The sequence below is a fragment of the Vombatus ursinus genome, unplaced genomic scaffold (genome assembly GCF_900497805.2).
Source record: "Vombatus ursinus unplaced genomic scaffold, bare-nosed wombat genome assembly UNPS02009062.1, whole genome shotgun sequence".
In the NCBI taxonomy this organism is placed as follows: Eukaryota; Metazoa; Chordata; class Mammalia; order Diprotodontia; family Vombatidae; genus Vombatus; species Vombatus ursinus.
Window position 1 is genome coordinate 14,842,101 of NW_020948840.1, and position 20,761 is coordinate 14,862,861.

General features: G+C 38.9%; 1 protein-coding gene across 1 annotated transcript in view; it reads left to right on the forward strand.

The window, feature by feature from the left end:
* Positions 1 to 20,761, forward strand: part of GALNT14 (polypeptide N-acetylgalactosaminyltransferase 14) — a 323,867-nt gene that overhangs the window by 301,081 nt on the left and 2,025 nt on the right. Inside the window, exon 14 of the mRNA XM_027850529.1 lies at positions 19,287 to 19,406. Within this exon, the coding sequence (XP_027706330.1) occupies positions 19,287 to 19,406 (120 nt within the window). The remainder of the gene's footprint in view (positions 1 to 19,286; positions 19,407 to 20,761) is intronic.

Sequence of the window (20,761 nt, forward strand, 5' to 3'; positions counted from 1 at the left end):
ACTTGCAAGTGAATTGGATTTAAGTGAGGCAGAGCTGTACAAAGTCATCAGCCTCCAGAATCATTGAAGTCCAATGGCATGATATAGATCAGGATAACTAGTGATGGCCCCAGATGCAGTAAGAGATGTTGGCCTTTTCAAGCTGAGATCTTTCTTAGTTCTCAGTTTGTCTGACCAACACCCATTCAGTAATTAAAGGCTAGGTAGGAATTGAGGCAAAAGATGGACTAGTTTGTCTTCATAAAAGAATCAGTCTACAAGGGGAAGACCCTCAGAGTTTCTTTCCAGAACAGAAACAATTGCTATCTACATTTACTCTGAGCCATCAAAACCCAAACAAGTGATCAAGGGTCAGTGCAAGAGTGCTTTGTTCTTGGGAGTGCCTCAGATGGTAACTGGAATAAATGACCCATCTGTTAGCACACACTCTCCCAAGGCAATGCTAATGTTTCTTTGGTTATAGTTCTCAGAGTAAGGGGTGGAAGGAAGGGTAGTGTTGATAATTACTTGCATTTGGAAGGGAGTAGAATTGGTGCTGAATTTGGAACGAGAGGATGCAGGTTGAAATCTTGGCTCTGCCACCTATAGGTAGGGCCGGTGTGACCTTGAACAGTTCACTTAATCTCTCTGGGTTTCCATTTCCCTAAGCGTGCAATGAAGAAGTTAGATTAGATGACCTTGGAGGCCCCTGCCATCACGTCTACCCTTCAGCAAGAATTTATTAAGATGACAATGTTCTAGACCCAGCAACAGGATGCTAAGGATAAAACAAAAAAGAATAAAGCAACCTCTACTCTTAAGGAAATTACATATTATCTGGGGAGATAACACACATGTCCATATATACATAAACACATAAGTATATACAGGATAAATCATAGAATCTCAGATTTAGAAATTTAAGGTTTGCAGAGTTTTTTAGAAACTTTATCTTATTTGATCCCATAATAACCCTCTGAGGTAAGTACCACAGGTCTTTCATTTTACTGATGAAGAAACTAAGTCTCAGAGAGATTGTTATTTGGCCAGGGTCACTTAATTAGTGAATATCAGAAGTTATTCACACATGCACACATCTCTCCCTCTTGAAATAACTTCATTTTTTTGAAAAAAATTTGTGTATTTTGATTTTTCATTGCTTAATTTTCCCCCTGTCTCCATCTCCTCCCCTTTCCCAAAGAGCTATCTCTTATAACAGAGATTTGAAAATGGAAAAAAGAGGAGAAAAAATCATTTAAACCAATCATCACATCAAAAAAAAAAGCTGACATTATATGCAGTGTTCCATACCTATGAACCCCAGCCTCTGCAAAAGAATAGGGAGAGATGTCCCCCTGTATCTCCTTTTTGAGGATTAAGCTTATTTTTTATTATTTCAAAACATTCAGTATCAATTGGTTTGTGATTTTTATTCCTCACATTAACATTGGTACAGTCACTTGATATATTGTTTTCACAACCCTGCTTACTTCACTTAGCATCAATCCCTATAAGACTTTCCATACTTCCTTTATTCATAGCACTCATCATTTCTTACAACATAATAATATTACATTATTGTCATGTGTCACAGGTGGTTTAGATACTCCCCTAAAGATGGACATCTACTTTGTTTATAATTCTTTGCTACAATAAAAGTGTTGCTATAAATATTTATATATATTTTTGGCCCAATAACTTCTTTAGGCTATATGCCTAGTAGTGAAATCTCTGAGTTGAAAGGTATAGATATTTTAGTCTCTTTATTTTTATAATTCCAAATCACCTTCCAGAATGGTTGTGTCAATTCCTAAATCCACTAGTAATGTATTAGTGTGCCTATCTTTTTATAATCTCTCTAACATTGACTATTCTCATTTTTACCATCATTATCAATTTCCTGGGAGTTGGGTGAAACTTCATGGTTTTTTATTTGCATTTCTCTGATGATTAGTTATTTGGAAGAATTTCAAATGGTTATTAATATTTTGTAATTCTTTTGAGAATTATTTATTTACATCCTTTGACCACTTATCTATTAGAGAATGGGTTTCGGACATATATTTCTGTTAGTTATCTATATATCTGGTGTATCACCTTTATCAGAGATATTTGATATTGGACATAGCTTTTGCGCCATCCTGCAGAGACTCACGGAATGTTAAAACTATAAGGCACCTTAGGGATTAGCTACTCCTGACTCTTAATTTTACAACTTTGCCCTTTAGCTGCTACCCAATTTCTTTTCTTGCTTTCTCTGCCAGACATCTTAAACAAGTTGGTAAGCAGTGTCTCTATTTCCTCACCACCCAGTCCCTCCATTAACTCTCTGTAGTCTCGCTTCCTTCCTCCCACTTTTCTAAAAGTGATCACTTAATGCCTTGTAGTGACCTTGTCAAATCCAAGGAACTTCATTCCATGTATATTCTCCTTATATAACAAGAAAACTGCTGGTGTGCTCTCTCCCTCTTTACTAAGGCCCTCTCTCAACTCTGGGCTTACACATTTGTGAACCAGATTCATCCCTAGAGGTGCCTGAACACAAAAATTGAGGGTCAGATTCCTTCTTTTCCTAATGCTTTTTGGCTCTGTAAACCCTGACCTTGGAATCCTGGAAAAATTACTGTAAGTGTAGGTTTAGTTCATATCTTTGGTCTTCCCAAAAGGAGAAGTAGAAAAATGCTCAAGGTACAGCTTAGGTCAGGTATAGAGCAGCTATTTACTTCCTCTGCACAAAACAAAACAACAAAAAAACCCAGCTTGATATGTATAAGACCTACAAGCATGCATTGACATAAAAACTTAAGCAGCAGTAGTAACATAACCAATATTATTCTCTTCAGACAGTTTGATACTTAAAACATCAGGAAATTATGTAGCACTGCAAAGTAAGCATTTGCAGTAAGAATGTAAAAGTAAGCATTTTACATTCTGCCTTGCCTCTGCCCTGTCTAAACAATTCCTTCCAGGTCCGTGTCCTTTGGTAAGCGAGGCTGGGGCTTGGGCTCATCTTCCTGTCTACATTCATTTTCTCCAAAAAGCTCTGTAGTAGATGTAGTGGGAATGTTCCGTAGTGTCTCTCACCCCCACTGAGGAACCCAGGAACTCTGACCTCTCTAAATCACAAGTGTGCTTCTAAATCTAGGCATATCCATCTCAGGATCAGTGTTTGGTCACCTATGTTCAAGGAAGAAAATACAAATCCTTCAAGAAAGCTGGGGGACCCTAGCTGAGCTCTGGCTCTAGTTGCCAGATGAGAGTAGTTGCCATGTTGCCAGAGTGGAGAAGGCCCCATGAAAAACCCTAGAATTACATGATGCCACCTACAGATGAAGAAGTGAGACAGAGTTGTCCCCTTTTAAAGGCCACTGATAGGCCATTCTTATGGGTTAGTTGGGTTAGTTAGTTAGTTACTAATCCTATTTGTAGCCTGTCTTTCTTTCAGCCAGCATATGGTAAAGGACCAAGAGATTATCTAGGGTTTATTGTGTCATTCCAAAGATACAAGTCCTTCTGAAGCGAGCGCATGTTTTCCCAGGGGTGACCAGAGCAGATCAGTGCACACTCCATGGGATGACCTCTACAGGCCCATCCCACTTATGCACCCCAGAGCCACTGAAGGTTTATGAGAAACAGAATATCCTGACAAAAGTAATCTTCTTTTGAGAAGATTTATATGGTGATAGTGTGCAGAATAGAATGGGGAAGGATGGCAAAATTGGATAAAGAGCAACTAATTAAGAGTCTAGGGGCAGCTAGTTGGTGTGGTAGATAGAGCACTGGCTCTGGAGTCAGGAGGACCTGAATTCAAATCTGGCCTCAGGCATCTGACACTTACTAGCTGTGTGACCCTGGGCAAGTCATTTAACCCCTATTGCCTTGTCAAAAAAAAAAAGAGTCTATGGCAGTAATCAAAGCAGGAAGTGAGAAGAATTAAGGTAGTAGCAGTATAGACAAGTAGGCATCTAATCTATGTAAGAGACATTTTGAATTAACAGTCTACAGAAGTTGGTAGACTAAATTTGGAGGGTGAAGGAAAAGAAGAAGGCAAAGATGAGTCAAAAGTCTTGAATTTGGGGATCTGGTGGTTTCACTGAAAGACTTATAGAAGTTAGAGGGATACAATCTGTGGGTAACAAAGGGAGAGGATAAGCTAGTGAGTTCATAGGATCTTAGGTTTTAGAGTTTTAAGGAACTTTAGAGATTAGCCAATCCAACCTTCTCTCCCCCTCCCATTTTATGAATAAAGTGACTGAGGCCAAGATAAGTTCAGTGATTTGTCCAAGGTCACAGAGGTGGTAAATAACAGTATCTGAAGTCAGGTCTATAGCTCCAAATCAGTCCTTCTTTACATTTTACAACACTGCCTTCATATTTAGTTTGAAATGACTTGAGATATTCCATCTATGCCTTCATCTAAGTCATTGATAAAAAAAATGGCAAAGAGTAGGGAGGGAGAGAGGGAGGGAGAAAAAATTGGAACTCAGAATTTTGTAAAATGGAGTATTAAAAATTGTCTTTACATATAATTGGAAAAAATAAAATACTATAAAATTGTGAAAAAAAATGGCACAGGGACAAACACAGGTCTTTGGATTGTTCCAATGGACACTTCCTTCCATGTCCATATTTATTTACTAATTTCTGCTCTTTGGGTTCAGTCATTTAACAAGTTCTGTAGTCACCTAACTATATTATCATCTAGTCCACATCACTGTAGAAGAATTCATTGAGTTTCTTCATCATTTGCTTTGCAGTTGTCTATGGTATTCGCCTAGTCTACCCATCTAATACCTATCAAGAAAATGAAGCTAGTCTAGGATGACCTCTTCTGGACAAAGACATTGAGTCTTTTAGTGACCATTACTCTTTTTTTCTAAAAGGTAACATATTCTCCCTTTAATTCTACCTTTTAGAATTTTCCAAGAATAAACGTTAAGGTCCTTTGTCTAGTTTTCGGATTGAACCTTCTTTCTTTTCTTTGAAAATCAGGACATTTTTCCTTCCCTTGTCCTGTGATACTACTTCCATCTTCCATAGTCTTTCGAAAATCCATCAACAGAAGCTCACCCAGGCCTATCTCTCAGATGTGTTGCTACCCTAAAGTTTATTTTATCCAGTCCTGGTAACATGAACTCAATGAGGACAAAGTGCTCTCAACCATTTCCTTACTTTGGGTTTCAGCTCTCTATTAATGATTTTTTTATAATTTACATTAAAAAATTCTTCTTCTTAGAAGAAAAAAAGAAGTACCTTAATGAGTAGCTGCACTTTCTCCTTATTATCTTTATCATCATTCTCATCACACTCAATAGTGCCCTATCCTTTCTTTAATCTTTCTCTTGCCCCTGATATAGTTGTAAAACAAAGACCTTTTCATTGCCCAAATTCAGCTCATTCTAGGTATAGCATTCATACCCTCTTCTTTCAGAACCATGCTTCTGTTTTGTATTTTTATACCATCCTCTGTCTAAAAACTATCTTGTATTCACTTTGTATTTTTCTTTATCATATGTGCATATTGCTTGTCATGATAAATGTAAGCTGCTTGAAGGCAAGAATCATTTCATTACTGCCTTTGAATCCCCAGCATCTAAAACAGTACCTGGCACATAATAGTCCCTTGGTAAATGCTTTTTGATTAATTGATTACTTAACTGTATCCATCCTTCTTTACTTGTCCTTGTGTGTATATTCTATACACATCATTTTTTAAAAATTCTAAGTCAGTCCCTTTAGACAGCTCTCCATTTCCTCCTGCTGAGAGTTATTCCTACTTATGCCAGTCTCAAGAGCTTTCTTTATGGAATTTTAGGCCTTTGGATCCATTTCTCCCTTCTTTGAATCCTTTTAAATTCACTCTCCCCAATCCTAGTCTGCCGGAATTATGCTTGAATTTGCTCTTCTTTATGATAAATTCTAAGATGGATTTGGAAAAACTTCAGATAAAACTAACACAGTTCCATGAAAGATTTAGAAGCAAAAAAAGTCCATATCCCCAAAGGACCTAATCTTATCACCTCTCTCTTTCTGTATCCTTTGCTTCATATCCTGGCTATCCTTCTCTTTCATTTGTGCTGTATCTGGTCCTCCTATCATATCAATTACCTATCTGTCCTATCCATTCCTCTATAGACTCTTCTATACCTCATCTCATAGCATTGCCATGTGCTTCTTCTATAGCTATAATCACCATTCGCCCTCACCTTCTTCAGCCATTTCTCCTATATTACTAGTTCAATGAGTGTTCCCTTTCTCTGTTGCTCCCTATCATCTCTGCCCCTCAACCTATGGTATTTTGTCCTCTTAGGCCTTCTACTTCCTGCTTCATGTGCTTATAAAAGCAAAGACATCAGAGGTCATTCAGTCCAACCCAAAAATCTTTGAACCCTTTGTCCTAAACCTTTGTCTCTCAATGATTTCATCAGTTCCTATCTGTATTCAAGGGACTCCTAAATACGCATATCCAGCTCTCATCTTTCTCCTGAGTTCCAGGCCCATATCTCCATATTGATGCCTTGTAGATATCTCAAACTTAATATGTCCAGAACAGAAATTATTATCTCTCTACCAAAAAAAAAAACCCAAAACAAACCTTTCCCCTTCTCTAACTTCCTTATTTCTGTAAAGGGTACCATCATCCTTCCACTTGGGCTTAGAATCACAAAATCATCCTCAAGTTCTCACTGTCCTTCATCTCCCACGTTCAATCAATTGACAAGTGTTGTCTATTCTATCTCCATAAAATCTCTTGCACCTACCGCCTTCTCTCTACTCAAACAACCACCACCCTAGGTTAGGCCCTCATTACTACTTGCCTAAACTATCTCACTAGCCTCCTAATTAGTTTCATCTCTAGTCCTTCCCTCTCTCCAATCCATCCTCCATAGAGCTACAAAACTGATATTCCTGAAGCCCACATCTGACCATGTCATTCCCCAATTCAAGAAATTTCAATGGATTCCTACTGTGTCCTGGATAAAATTACAAGCTCTTCTATTTGGCATTTGAAATCTAACTACATCTTGTGTTTCTCAGCTTTTTTCCACATTAATTTACCTTTTATACCCTAAATTCCAACCAAAGTGGCCAAATTGCTGTCCACTAAGTGACTTCACATCCCTGACCGCTGGGCCTTGCACAGGCTATTTCTTATTCTTGGGATATTCTGTTTCTTCATTTTTGATGAGAAAATTTCCTAACTTCCTTCAAAGCACAACTCTGCCTTGGAAGCTTCTCCTGAACTCCCCAGGTATTAATGCTCTCTCCCATTCCAGAAATTACTTTGTTTTTATTCCATGTATTTTGTACATGGCTTTGCTGGGTATGTGTTTTCTCGCAGTAGGATATAAGCTTTTTGAGGGAAGGGACTGTTCCTCTTTAGTCATTGAATCCCTAGTTCTTGGCATGGTACCAAGCACACAATAGCAAATTCTTGATAAAATGCTTATTGAATTGAATTTGGAGGGGGATTACAAGAGAGGTGGATTTTATGGATGGATAATGAAAGGTTACTTGAGCAGGAGCCAAAGTCTTCTCTCGCTGAGCCAGAGAATTTCTCCAGGCCCATCAGTTTTCTTGGCATATATTAGAGAATATCTGATATATTTAAGTCAGTCTATCAGATACTCCCCCCTGAAGTATTTTTATAGGACCTAGATGCCTCAAATACAGGCTGTTTTCAGGTACAAAATGAGCAGGGGCATGGCATGACTGATTCATTTATTTCATCCGTCACTATGATTGATATGGATCGCTATACAATCAATTTAACTATAGTGATTGGTATTGATCCTGAAAGCCATCAAAATAAGTCAGTTGGTATTGCCGTGAGCTGGTTTATCTATTGCAGGTAGGTGTGACCCCTAATGTCTCATTTACTTTTAGATTAAACCATTACTCAGTCATGGAGCTCTGCCCCAGCAATGGCCAGTATTGCCTAAAGAGTCCCTTTGGAAAACAACTTTGTCTGGGGTGGTTTATGGTGGTCACAAAGGAAACTTTTCCCTTCTTAGATCTGGTTCTCATTTTCCTTGTCATCTCCTGTCTACCTGTCCCTCCTGTCTTCCTTAGCTGAATTATTCATTCCTTTCTCTCTGTCTCTTTCTCTTCCTCTCTATTTCTCTGTATTTCTGTCTCCATCTCTGTCTTTCTGTCTCTCTCAATCTCTCTCCACTCCAGCACCCTCAGGGCCTCTCCTACCTACCATAACCCACAAATATCTTCCATAATTCAAGAAATGTCTGAAAACTCACTGTCTTGAGGAAAGAAATGTGTAGAAGAGAGATCGCGAATATCCTCCATCTGTTCCTATCTAAACATACAATTTATATGATTTCCGTCTTGTGCAACCTGCTAATCCCTAGTCAGTCCTAAATAATAATAATATGCCCACATGGAAAACCATTCCCTGTGTAAAATATAATACCAACTCAGTAATGTCAAGAACAATTGTTAGAAGATGTAGCATTTTTCAGGGACATAGTTTAAGTTCAATATAGTCTTGTGCAACCTGAAACACATTATTATCCCTTCAAAATTAAACTAAATATGTCCTCCAAGTTAAAGAAGAAATCAAATCAAAGTATCTTAATAACCAATTATTTGATGTAATTATAATCATAATTATAAGAAAAACACATTAAATAGTCCCTTCATATCATGGAATTGTTCTTAAATGATATCCAAATGATATTTACATTTGATCAGTATAAAATTTTTTATGTACACCAGAGAGAGATAAGGCTTTGAGCTTGGATCCAGAGGTCTTATTGAGCTAATTGATGAAGGCAATACCTACAGACATGTTGGTCTGCTCTAGGCAAGGCACAGGAGGATATCACAGAGAAGGTTGTGCATGACTACATTAAGTTCAACTTACTAGCATCTTGAAATCAAAGCTAAAGCAATTAACACCTACACAAAACTAGTCTTAATGTACACTTTTGGGGCTATAAAATACTCTCCAGTTTTGGAAAGCATTATCATAACAATCTGTACAATATAAACTCATCTCCTTAAAGTAACTATGGAAAGGTTAATATTTTCTTTTGAAAAAGGAAGGAAAAAGTTTAATAGACATCCTTGGAGCAAGTCAGAAACCTCTAGAAATACTTCTGGACCAAGCAAGTATGACTTCACTTTGCAATGGTAAAGGATAATAACAGGTACTTTCCATTGGATATAGAGCATAACTGAAAGTGGTTTATCTCTCCATGGTTCCTATGAGGAAGCTAAGATCCAAGCGTGAAATCCAAAGGCCCTCCATGGTTGACACCCTCATGAAGTCTCAGTGACTAAACAGCATTTCAAAATAGCTGATTCATATAGATTTGTTTTTGAAAACAGAGGAGTTTCTAGATGCCAATTCAGAACTAAGCCATTACTACCAGGAGTTACAGAAGTGTTATCCTTCAGGAACCTGGATTTATTTATGCAAGAGAAACAATAAGAACTGCTGCTAGACCTAAGGGGCTGGGGCACTGTACCTTGATGACTTCTCCTAAGTAAGGACTTTTTCTCAGCACTGGATGCACACACATGGATTATGTTCAATCCTGAAGGAGTTTGACAATCTAAAATAAGGATCAGGATCTTTTTTGCACAGTTTGGTTATTTATACTTCTTACTCAGTACTGCAAGGAAAAGCTTAGGTTTAATATACTTAAAACTTAGATTTAATTTATGTCTAGGGTCTCCCCTAAAAGGGAGGAATGAAAGCACCTGCTCAATGAACTATGTAAATCACATATGAGATAGCTATTTACTTCATTTTTCACATGAGTACTTAATATAAAGACTCCGGTGCATGCTCTGACTAAAGACTTAAAATAGAATACAGTAATTTATAATTATTGTCATAGTCTCCAAGGATCGTGAGACTTAAAGACATCAAAAAAACATAAATCATTTTTCAGGAGTGCAGATCAGACATCTTACATTTCACTTTAGCTATGTATTATCCAGTTTCCTCCAGGTTCTTGTCTTCTGTCTGGGTCATGCTCTCACTGGTGGTTATCTCCTCCAGGAAGCACTAATGAAGTTATAGAGGGTTCCTCTTCTATAATAGCAGGTACCAACTGAGAACCTAGGAGCTATGAACCTGTAGAACTCACACTATGGCCTGCAGGGTTGGACATGTGCATCACAGGATCACTGTTCAGTCACCTACACTCAGGAAAGAAATAAAGTGGAAGAAACAGCCAAGGCCCAGACTTAGGCTTGCTTAAGTCTCTATATGTACCTTTAACTGCCATCTGCTTATAGTCCACCATTTCTCACAGGGTGGGGGAAAGGGAATCAACCCGCCAGAGACAGACTTGAATAGTCCTGATCCAGTCTTTAAATAGGAAGAGAAAAAAGGCAAAGGTTGGGGTCATTCTTTATGAAAGATCCACTGAGTCAATAACATTGTTGCTCAGTAATCAGTAAAGGCATTGCATTGTCATTTTAAAGAATTAAGATTTTTGAGCATTGAGTCTCAGATGTCCCTGGAGTCCTTTGGTGAACTGCTGCCTCCCCCTAGAGTACTTGTGAATAGGAAGGAATGAGACGTCATTCCAAAAAGAAGGCTGAAGGTATTTGTGTTGGCATGCAAACCTGTGTATTCATGTTGGCAGCTCCTGATGTCTGAAACATGCTCCTTCCATATCTCAATCTGTTAAAAAATTCCTTTCCTTCAAGGCTCAACTCAGATACCACCTTCTCCATGAAACGTTTTCTGATTCCCCACCCCCTCATGCCCTGAAAGTGATGTCTTCCTCATTAAATTCCTTTTATCATTTTTTCTGGACTTTCATTAGCTCTTTATATTTTTGCCATAGTTATTTGTGGACATGCCTTACCTCCTTTTCCCCATTAGACCTTGAGGTCTTTATTGGAAGGTGTTGCATGGCTGCTCATCTTTACATGGGCGTCACCTAGCACGGTGCTCTGCACTTGTTGATAACAGATGGAGTCCTTATCAGGAAATCCAAGAAAAAAAATGACAGTGAGTCATTTTTGCGAGACCCATTCATCTTAAGGAGACAAGTCTGTGGTCACTGGGGATAAGGTCTAGCCAGGAATAGACAAGTAGAACATTCCTGAGCAGGGAGGGTCTGTTATTAGGGCAAGGAGTGGTTTCAAATCTAGCAAAGAGGGACTTGAACTTGTGTGAGGTGTAGAAATAGATGCCAGTTGTCAACTCGTTTGCTCACTGCCCAATTCTGAGTCACAGATCCAGACCTGACTAAGAAAAGGACCAGCCTTTAGGCATGGCATTCCAGGGTGAGGAACTGCCACTCACCATCTGCTGTATACTGAATAAGGAGCAAGTTCAGAAGGAAGCAGCAGCTGTGTGGCCTTGACCGGGAAGCAGAATGGACAATCATAAAGGGACTAAGGAAAGAACATGGAAGGATGATACACAAGTTCCACCCCCCCCCCCCAGAACTCTATCAGCATCAGGGGTCATAGAGGGAGTCTAATTAAACAAAGGCCCTGGGAATAGTCTAGTGTGTTTTAATGATCCTAAAAGATGAATGGATAGGGAAAAGAAGGCAAATACACCAAAGAGGAAAGTGAAAGGAAGAATGAGGGAAATTATCTCACATAATTGGAGTGCGCTACTGAAAGTCTTTACAAACCAGGAGGAGGGAGTGAACGGAGCAGATGACACTCCAACTTCACTTTCGTTGAACTGGTCAGAAGATGGAAGACTACACATACACCTGCACATAGTTAGGCATAGAAATATATTTCATTCACTAAGGAAATGGGAGGAAAAGGGGAGAAGGGAGAGGGGGAAATAAAGGGAAGGGAAGATCAAGGGAGAGATTAGTCCTAAGCAAAACCAACAGTAAACATGTGCAAAAATATTTATAACAGCTCTTTTTGTGGTGGTAAAGAATTAAGGAATGTTGGAAGAAGTTATGGTACATAGATGTGATAGAATACTATTGTGCTATAAGAAATGATGAAGGGACTGACTTCAGAGAAACCTTAGAAAACTTATATGAACTGATACAGAGTGAAGGGAACAGAATTGGGAGAAAAATCTGTATGATAACAGCAGTATTATAAAGACACACAACCTTGAAAAACTTAGGAACTTTGATTAGCTTAATGACCAACCATGATTCCAGAGTATTCATGATGAAAGAGGCTACCTACCTCCTGAAAAAAGAAGTGATGGATTCAGGGTGCGAATGGGACATATTTTTTGGACATAGCCAATGGGGGGATTTTTTTTGCTTGACTATCTATGTTTATAATGGGGTTTTGTTTTTGTTTTTGTTTTTCTCATTTGGAAGGGGAGGAGATAGGAGAGAGAAGGTGTATTTTTGTTCATTGAAATTTTTTTTAATAGAATGGAAAAACAAACAAAAAGAAATGAAAATGAAATGAATGAAAAGGAAAGGCATTGACAGTGAATGCATCCAGCTCCCTGCCCCCACCCTGCTGTTACTTGCTCCCATGGACTGAGGGTACAGCTTCCTCCCTGGCATTCTCCCTCTGGTCTTGCCTTTGTTAAAGAATTTCATTTTTCTTTCAACAACATAGTAGTAGATGTTTGTGTCAATGTATATGTGTACTCATGAGAATGTACATGTATGTACAAGAAGGAGAGGAGACCCCAATAACTGATTGTAATTTGACCAATTTTCCCCAAGATAAAGATGTTATAGAGAGCGTCAGGTCACTTCACTGTTGGTACTAAGCCAGAGACAATACCAGATAGTGCAGGCACCACTGTCTTCCTGGAGTCAGTTTCTGACTCCAGGATTCATTTAATAAACCCATTCATCATGGGCCATCCCAGGAAGCTTGACAAGCTGCAGAATGAGAATCGGAAACCTCTTAGACTGCAGGCCCTTGCCCCATGTCCTGGGCCATGAGCACAGCTCCTCTCTTCCCTCCCTTCCTCGCAGTGTGACCACTGATCAATGTTTCTCAGGAGTGTGGTCAGGCTGAATTATGTAATTGCCAGTAAAGTACTTGCTGATGGGAAACCAAGTGTGAGGGCTGAAATCAGTTTTTCATGCATCTTTTCATACAGGCAGCCAATCAGACTTTGAAAAATGCTGCTGAGGCATTCTCCCTCTCACCTTAGTGGGAGTATCCTAGCTTCCTTTTTTTTTTTCCTTTTTAAGACATTCCATCTTTGCCTTAGTTTCTCTCCTTGCAGTGGCTGCCATGAGAGGGGGAGAGATTTGCCAATGGGATTCGCTCAAGGTAAAGTCATTCCAACATTTCATTTGCCTCAGAAGAGGCATCCCAGTGACAAGTGTCCCCTCCCAGGGAAGGCCGTCTTCCAAAAACAGCCCCAAGTCATGATTGGAATTCTATTTGCCAGCTTAAATAAAAAGCCTTCTCAAGCCAAGGATTCATCTTGACATTCTCAGGCTTCTCACTGTCTTCATACCTCTGGAAGCAGTCTCTGTGTGGGTGTGGGTGTTAAAATGCCACTCAGCCTTTGGAGAGCTCCTTGGCACCTTCTTATGGGACACTGCCAACATGTAGGCTTCCCTAGAGAAGCAGGCAGATCTAAAAGGGAAGCTGGGAAGGAATTGGGCCCAGACCAAAACTTTGGATGTTTGGATGCCTGGGTTTCCCTTTTCTAACTGATGATTGATTGAAGATGTAGAACTAATTGTTATGCAGATCTCTCAAGAGATCTTAATACTCCCCTACACTGAGGTCAATCCAGTAGCTCCATGTTACCTCTAGGATCATATATACACTCTATTAAATATTTAAAGTCCTTCACAACCTAGCCTTGACCTACCTTTTCAGCTCTATCACACATTATTCCTTTCCAAGTACTGTACTCAAACTGATCACCTTACTGAGCCTCATGCATGACATTGCTCATTCTCTTTCTGCCCTTTCATTGGTTGTCCTCCATGCCTGGAATGGACTCCCTCCTAACCTCTACCTCCTGGAATCCCTACGTTCCATCACGGCTCAGCTCAAGCTACATGAAGCCTTTTTTAATATCCTCAGCTACTAGTGACTTCCAGGGCAGCTGGGTGGTGTAGCAGATAGAGCTCAGGACCTGGAGTCAGGAAGATCTGAATTCAAATCTGCCTTCAGACACTTACTAACTGGGTGACCCTGGGCAAGGCACTTCACCCTGTTTGCCTCAGTTCCTTATCTGTAAAATGAACTGGAGAAGAAAATAGCAAGCCACTCCAGTTACATTGCCAAGAAAACCCCAAAGGGGTCATGAAGAGTCAGACATAACTGAAAACAACTGAACAACTAGTGACTTCCCCTCTAAAATTATTATTTTCTATCTGTTATGTATATCTTTAGATTTGCACACATTAGTTCCCCCAAAAGAATATAAGCTCTTGGAGGAAAAGGACTGTTTCACTTCTGCTTTGAATATCTGGCACTTGCCACAGTACACAGACATAGTAAGCACTTAATAGATGTTTGTTGATTGCTTAATTATTTGGTAATTTGTAAGCTAAAGAATCCAGATTTTAAATTCTAGCTCTTTTACTTAACTAGCTGTGTGGCAACTCGCTTAATCTCTCTGGGTCTTGGGTTCCCAATCTAAAAAAGGGTCAAGGTTGGAATAGATGATCTGTCTGTCAGGTCCTTTACAGGTCTTATGATCCAACACTGCTTACATGTTGGCCCAGAAGATGTTCATATTCAGAGAATAAGACCTCACACTGGGATGTCTGACTTTCCACCCAGAGGGTTCTAGAATTGGGGAAAAGAAACAAGAAAAAATGCCATTAACCCATCATTTCAGTGGCCTGAAAATCCAGAAGAAATTTCAGAGCTTGTGAGAAGACCTAGGTTCAGAGCTGCAGAGAAAGACAGACCAGGTGAATTAGCAGACCAGTTTGGAGGCCTAAAGTTAGGTTGGGGGCAGTATCACATAGATCAGTATGCACCAGGGTACCTATAATGAAGGAGATCAAAACAATAAAATCATTAGATCCACGCGATTCCATGGGAGCAAATGAATGCAAGTCAAGGTTCAAACCAATAGGTCAAATAGACAAGAGAATCCACAAGTCAGAAGGTCAGGATCTGGGATGTCAACAAGAATGGACATGATAGATAGGCCTGAGAAGCAGATTTACAATGTATCTGATTCAAGAAAGACTTACTGGCCAAAGCAACTTTCTGCCCTGGCTCCTGACCCGGAAGGAGCCAAGGCCAGAATAGTCTAGATCCAGAGGCTCACAGAGAAGGGCACTTGAAAATAACTGACTGAACTGAGAAGACAATGACAAAATGAAAAATAGGTCCTGCTCTCAATGAACTTACATTTTTATAGTGGGAACAATACCCTAGCCTTTATCCTCAAGCAATTTAGTCTAATTTTTCTTTAAAAGGTATTGAAACCACCTTTAAGACTTGCTTGGTTCAGGTTTTTTGATATCACTTCTCGGTCATTCAAGTACCCAAGAGTCACAATGGGGAGAGAGAAAGAGAGAGAGATACAGATACAGATACAGATACAGATACAGATAGAAAGATAGACCTTGGGAAAGTCCATTCGTAGGTTTGTGGGGTACCCAAAATTGCAGAGTGAAGTCAGCATTTTTGTCAAGCTCTCCCAACACATTCTTCTACAGCAATTTAAAAAAGCATGTTGAACCAAATTCTGAGTATATATACCCCAAATGGCATACCATCTAAATTCTTGAAGAAAAAGTTAAGTGAATTACAGGAGGAAATAGTAAATCTATATTAGTGGGGGACCTCAACTTACCTCTCTCAGATCTAGGTAAATCTAACTTTAAAATAAATAAGAAAGAAATGAAGAAGATGAATAGAATTTTAGAAAAGTTAGCCATGATAGCTCTCTGGAGAATACTGAATGGGAATAGAAAGCAGTATGCCTTTTTTATCTGTAAATGGCACCTTTACAAAAATTGACCATAATACAGGGCATAAAACTATGTGAACACAATTACAAAACATTCATACAAATAAAGACAGATCTGAATAACTGGAAAAATATTAATTGCTCATGGGTAGACGGAGCCAATGTAATAAAAATGACAATACTACCTAAATTAATTTACTTATTTAGTGTCATACCAGTGAAACTACCAAAGAATTACTTTATAGAGCTAGGAGAATGATAACAAAATTCATCTGGAGGAATGAAAAGGTCAAGACTATCAAGGGAATTAATGGGGAAAAAAGTGCGAAACTGGAAAGTAGTCTGGTAGAAATTAGGGTAGAAACCAACATCTCATATTGTATACCAAGGTAAGCTCAAAAATGGGTACATGATTTAGACATAAAGGATGATATAAGCAAGTTAAGGGAGCACGAAAGAAATTATCCCAGATCTATGGAGAAGGGAAGAGGTCATGACCAAACAGGAGATAATATTGAGGTTCACAAGGGGTAAAATGGGTGATTTTAATTACATAAAATTAAAAAAGATTTGTACAAACAAAACCAATATAGCCAAAATTAGAAGAAAAGCAGGAAACTGGGGAAGAGGGGGCAGAATTTACCTGTGAGTTTCTCTGATAAAAGTGTCGTTTCTCAAATATATAAGGAATTGAATCAAATATATAAAAAAAAATAGGAGCCATTCCCCAACTAATAAATGGTCAAAGGATATGAACAGGCAGTTTTTGGAGGAAGAAATCAAAGCTATCAATAGTGATATAAAAATTCTCTAAAACTCCAATAATTAGAGAAATGCAAATTAAAACAAATCTAAAATACCAACTCACACCCATCAGGTTGGCTAAGATGACAAAAAAGGAGAATAACATTCTGGAGAGGATGTAAGAAAATAGGTATATTAATGCATTGTTGGTAGAGCTGTGAACTTTTCCAACCATTCTGGAGAACAATTTAGAACTATCCCCAAAGGATTATAAAACTATACATACCCTTATACCCAACAATACCACTACTAGTTCTATACCTAAAGGAGATCAAAGGACAAGGAAAAATATCCGTATGTAGAAAGACATTTATAGCACTTCTTTTTGTGGGGGCAAAGAATTGGAAACTGAGGGGATGCCCATCAATTGGGAAATGGCTGAACAAGTTATGGTATGTGAATATGATGGAATACATAATATTATGCTGTAAGAAATGAAGAGGATGGCTTAAAAAACTGTGAGAAGACATATGAAATGATGCAATATGAAGTGAGCACTACTAGGAGAATAATCTACAGTAACAGCAATATTGTAAAGATAGTCAACTGTGAAAGACTTAGTAACTCTAATCAACACAATGATCCACCACAGATCCAAAGGACTCATGATGTATCATCCTCTAAATTGTTGTTATAGTTGTTGTTGTTGTTGTTTTTCTGAGAACTGATGGACACAAGGTGTCCAAGCATTTTTTCCCTTTATTTTGCTTGCTATTTTTTGCTAGAACATGGCTGATACAAAAATATATTTTCATATGTTTCTTCATATGTATACTGGATAGAATATTTCTTGCCTTCTCAATCGGTGGAGGAGAGAGTGAAGGGAGGGAGAGAATTTGAAACTAAAAGTAAAAATACAATTTTAAAAAGTTTTAAAAATGAAAATCAGTTCACCTCTCTTGGCTTCATTTTCCTCAGTATGAGGAGATTGGACTAGATGACCTCTAAGGGGTACTTTGTAGTCTATAATCCTGGGTCATTTATCTTAATCTCACCAGTGTTAGGAAAAGAAGGGACACCTCCCTGAGTTATCCACATTTTACAAAAAGAAAGGGAGAGTCTTGTCAGAGTAGGGTTTCCCATGGTACCCACCTACATTCCATTCTCATCTCACCAGAGAGTTAAGAAGAACAGTGAACCATTTAAAGAGAATTGGGGATTTTCACATGAAAGATGTAGTATAAATATAACCATTTGTCTTGATAAATTACACAAATTTCTCTTCCTTTCAGGCTGTCAGAAAATCTTTTACCAATCCTTAGGCTTAGCCCTGTGAAAAAGGGATCAAGGGGCTGAAATGTATCAGCTTGAAATCGTGAGAGAAACTGGATTGAATTTTCAGAGAACCTGGGTTCATAACTTAATTATGCAGCTGTGTGGTGCAGTGGATAGTGTTTGGCCTAGAGTCAAGAAGGTCTAAATTCAGATCCAGCCTTGGACACTTACTAGCTGTGTGACTCTGGGCAAATCACTTTTTCTCACTTAGCCTGTTTCTTTAGATGTAAAATTGGGATAATAATAACATCTACCTCCCAGGTGTGATTGTGAAGATCAAATGAGATAGCATGTGGAAAAGACTTTGCAATCTTTAAAAGTGCTATATAAATGCAAGCTATGTGTTCTTATTCTTATTAACTATAGTAATAGTTGTGTAGTAGTAGTAGTAGTAGTAGTAGTAGTAGTAATAGTAGTAATAGTAGTAGTAATATTTATATGAGTGTATGTAAATCATTTAATCTTCCTTTTCTCATTTTCTTCATCTGTCAAAGAATAGGGTTATACCCTAAGGCCTTTAAGGTTCCTCTAGCCCTTAGTTCAATTAAATTCAGTTCATAAGGACTTGCTATGTGCAATGCATCGTTCTGAATTCTAGGTATACAAAGACAAAAAATAAACTGTCCCTAACCTCAACTAGGGTGGGATTCAACAGTGCGTAGATAAATAAATACAAAGTAGTTTTGTAGATAAACATTAACAATTGGGGAGTGAGGTCAGGAAAGGCTCCCTGCATGAGATGGTACCTTAGCTGAGCCTTAAAGGAAGCAATGGATTCCAACTGGCAACGGTGGAGAGGAGAACGTTACAGGTCAAGAAGAGAGCCCACGCAAAGACACAGAGACAAGAGAGGGCATTCTAAGTTCAGGGATTAGCGAGTTGGCCAACTTCATTGGAGAGTAGAATATACGAATGAGAGTAATGTGAAATCTAGAAAGATGGATTGGAGTCTGATTGTGATGGACTTTAAATGCCAAACAAAGATTTTATTCTATAGGAGAGGTAATAGGGAGCCACTAGAGTTTCTTGAGCAAGAGAATGATATGGTCTGGTTTATGCTCAAGAAATGTAAATTTTGCTGCTGTGTGGAGGATATATTAGAAAGGAGAAAGACTTGAAGAGAGAGGAAGTGTGGTTTTAAATCCATTGACCTTTCCTATTTGTTGTGGTTCATAGGTGTAATCTTTACCCTCCCATTTCTCTCTTCCTTCATTCTCTTGCCTCTCTCTGTCTCTGTCTGTCTGTCTCTCTCTTTTGCTACCACCATTTCCATTCCCCTCTTCCCTTTTCTGCTACCTCTCCTCCTCCTTCTCATCAGGATATTTCAGTCTTCAGGTTCCCAGTGTTTCCAAATTTGAGTCCTTCTTCATTTCTTTCTCCTCTCTTTTAGGAATGGGCTTATACCTATGCCCAGCAAATCTGCCAGCAGCAATTGTGTTTGTCGGTGCACATGCTTTTCCCTGGCTCTCAGGTACAGCTCTCTCCCTGCAAGGAAGGAGATGATAAACAGGTGAGGGCCAAGTGGGTCTATTACAGGGCCCAGCAGCAATGCTTCAAGATATTGGGTTCTATGTAGCTAATGTGGAAATGTTTCCATGATTGCGCATGTATAATCTATATCAGAGGGAGAGAGGGAGAAAAATCTGGAACTCAAAAACTTAAAAAATGAATGTTGAAAACTATCTTTACATATAATTGGACAAAAATACTATTCTACCAAAAAAAAAGATATTGGGTTCTACCAATGAACCTTGGTCATAGGCTTGGGAGAAGGAAGAGAAAGAAAAGAAAATGACAATAGTAGAAGAGGAAAGAGGGAAAATGAAAAGTTAGGGAGCATGCTGTAGATGTTAACCCATCAAAGGAGACTGAGAAGGATCAGCCGGAGAGATAGGAGGAGATCCAGGAGAAAATAGTATGATGAAAACTCAGAGAGGAAAGAATATACAGGGGGAGAGTGTGGTCAACAGTATCAAACATGGTCAAGAAAATTTGACAATTAAAAGATTGTTTGTGACTTTGGAGACAACAGTTTCATTTGAGTTATGAGGTTGAGAGCCGGATTGCAAAGAACTGAGGAGAGAGAGGAAGCAAGGATAGACAGCTTTTTCAAGCAGTTTGGCTGAGAACGGGAAAAGAGATATGGACAATAGCTTGAGGGAATTACCGGGCCCAGTGAAAGTATTTTAGGAATCAGAGAGACCCAGGCATGTTTTAAGGCAGTAGAGAAGGAACCAGTAGATGGGGGCAGATTGAAGATTAGAGAGAGGGAATGATTGAGGGCTCAATCTGCCAGAGAAGATGGGAAGAGATAGTATCAAAGGCACATATAGGAAAAAAAAAATTGGTTTTAGGAAGAAGGACCATCTCGTTACCAGCGACCAGAGAAAAGGAAGAGAAAGCAGAGAATGTGTTCAAAGTGTTTTAAGATGAAGAGAAGAGAAGAAGGAGCTCAAGGCAAAAGACCTCAGTTTTCTAAGTAAAGCAGGATGTGAGGCCATCGGCTAAGAGGTGGGGGAAGGTGGAATGTGGGAGGTTTGAGGAGAAAAGAGAAGGTTTGGAACAGCTTCTGTGGGTAGTGTGATAGGGAGATCTGGGTTCAAGTTCTGTCCTCTGAGCAATGGTGGCTTTGTGACTGTGGGTAAGTCATTTTACCACTCAGTGGCTAGGCAACCAACACTCTTAAGTTACTGAATAGTTGCTGACCTACATTGGTAGATGGAGTTGTCTACACCAGTGGTGTAAAACTCCACTAGAAATGGGGGCCACTAAACCATACATAAGGATCCCTGCTGCTCACTTTTTTCCCCTGGCCATTATCTCTCTCTTTTTAAATATTCATTTATTTTATTTCTAATTTATGGA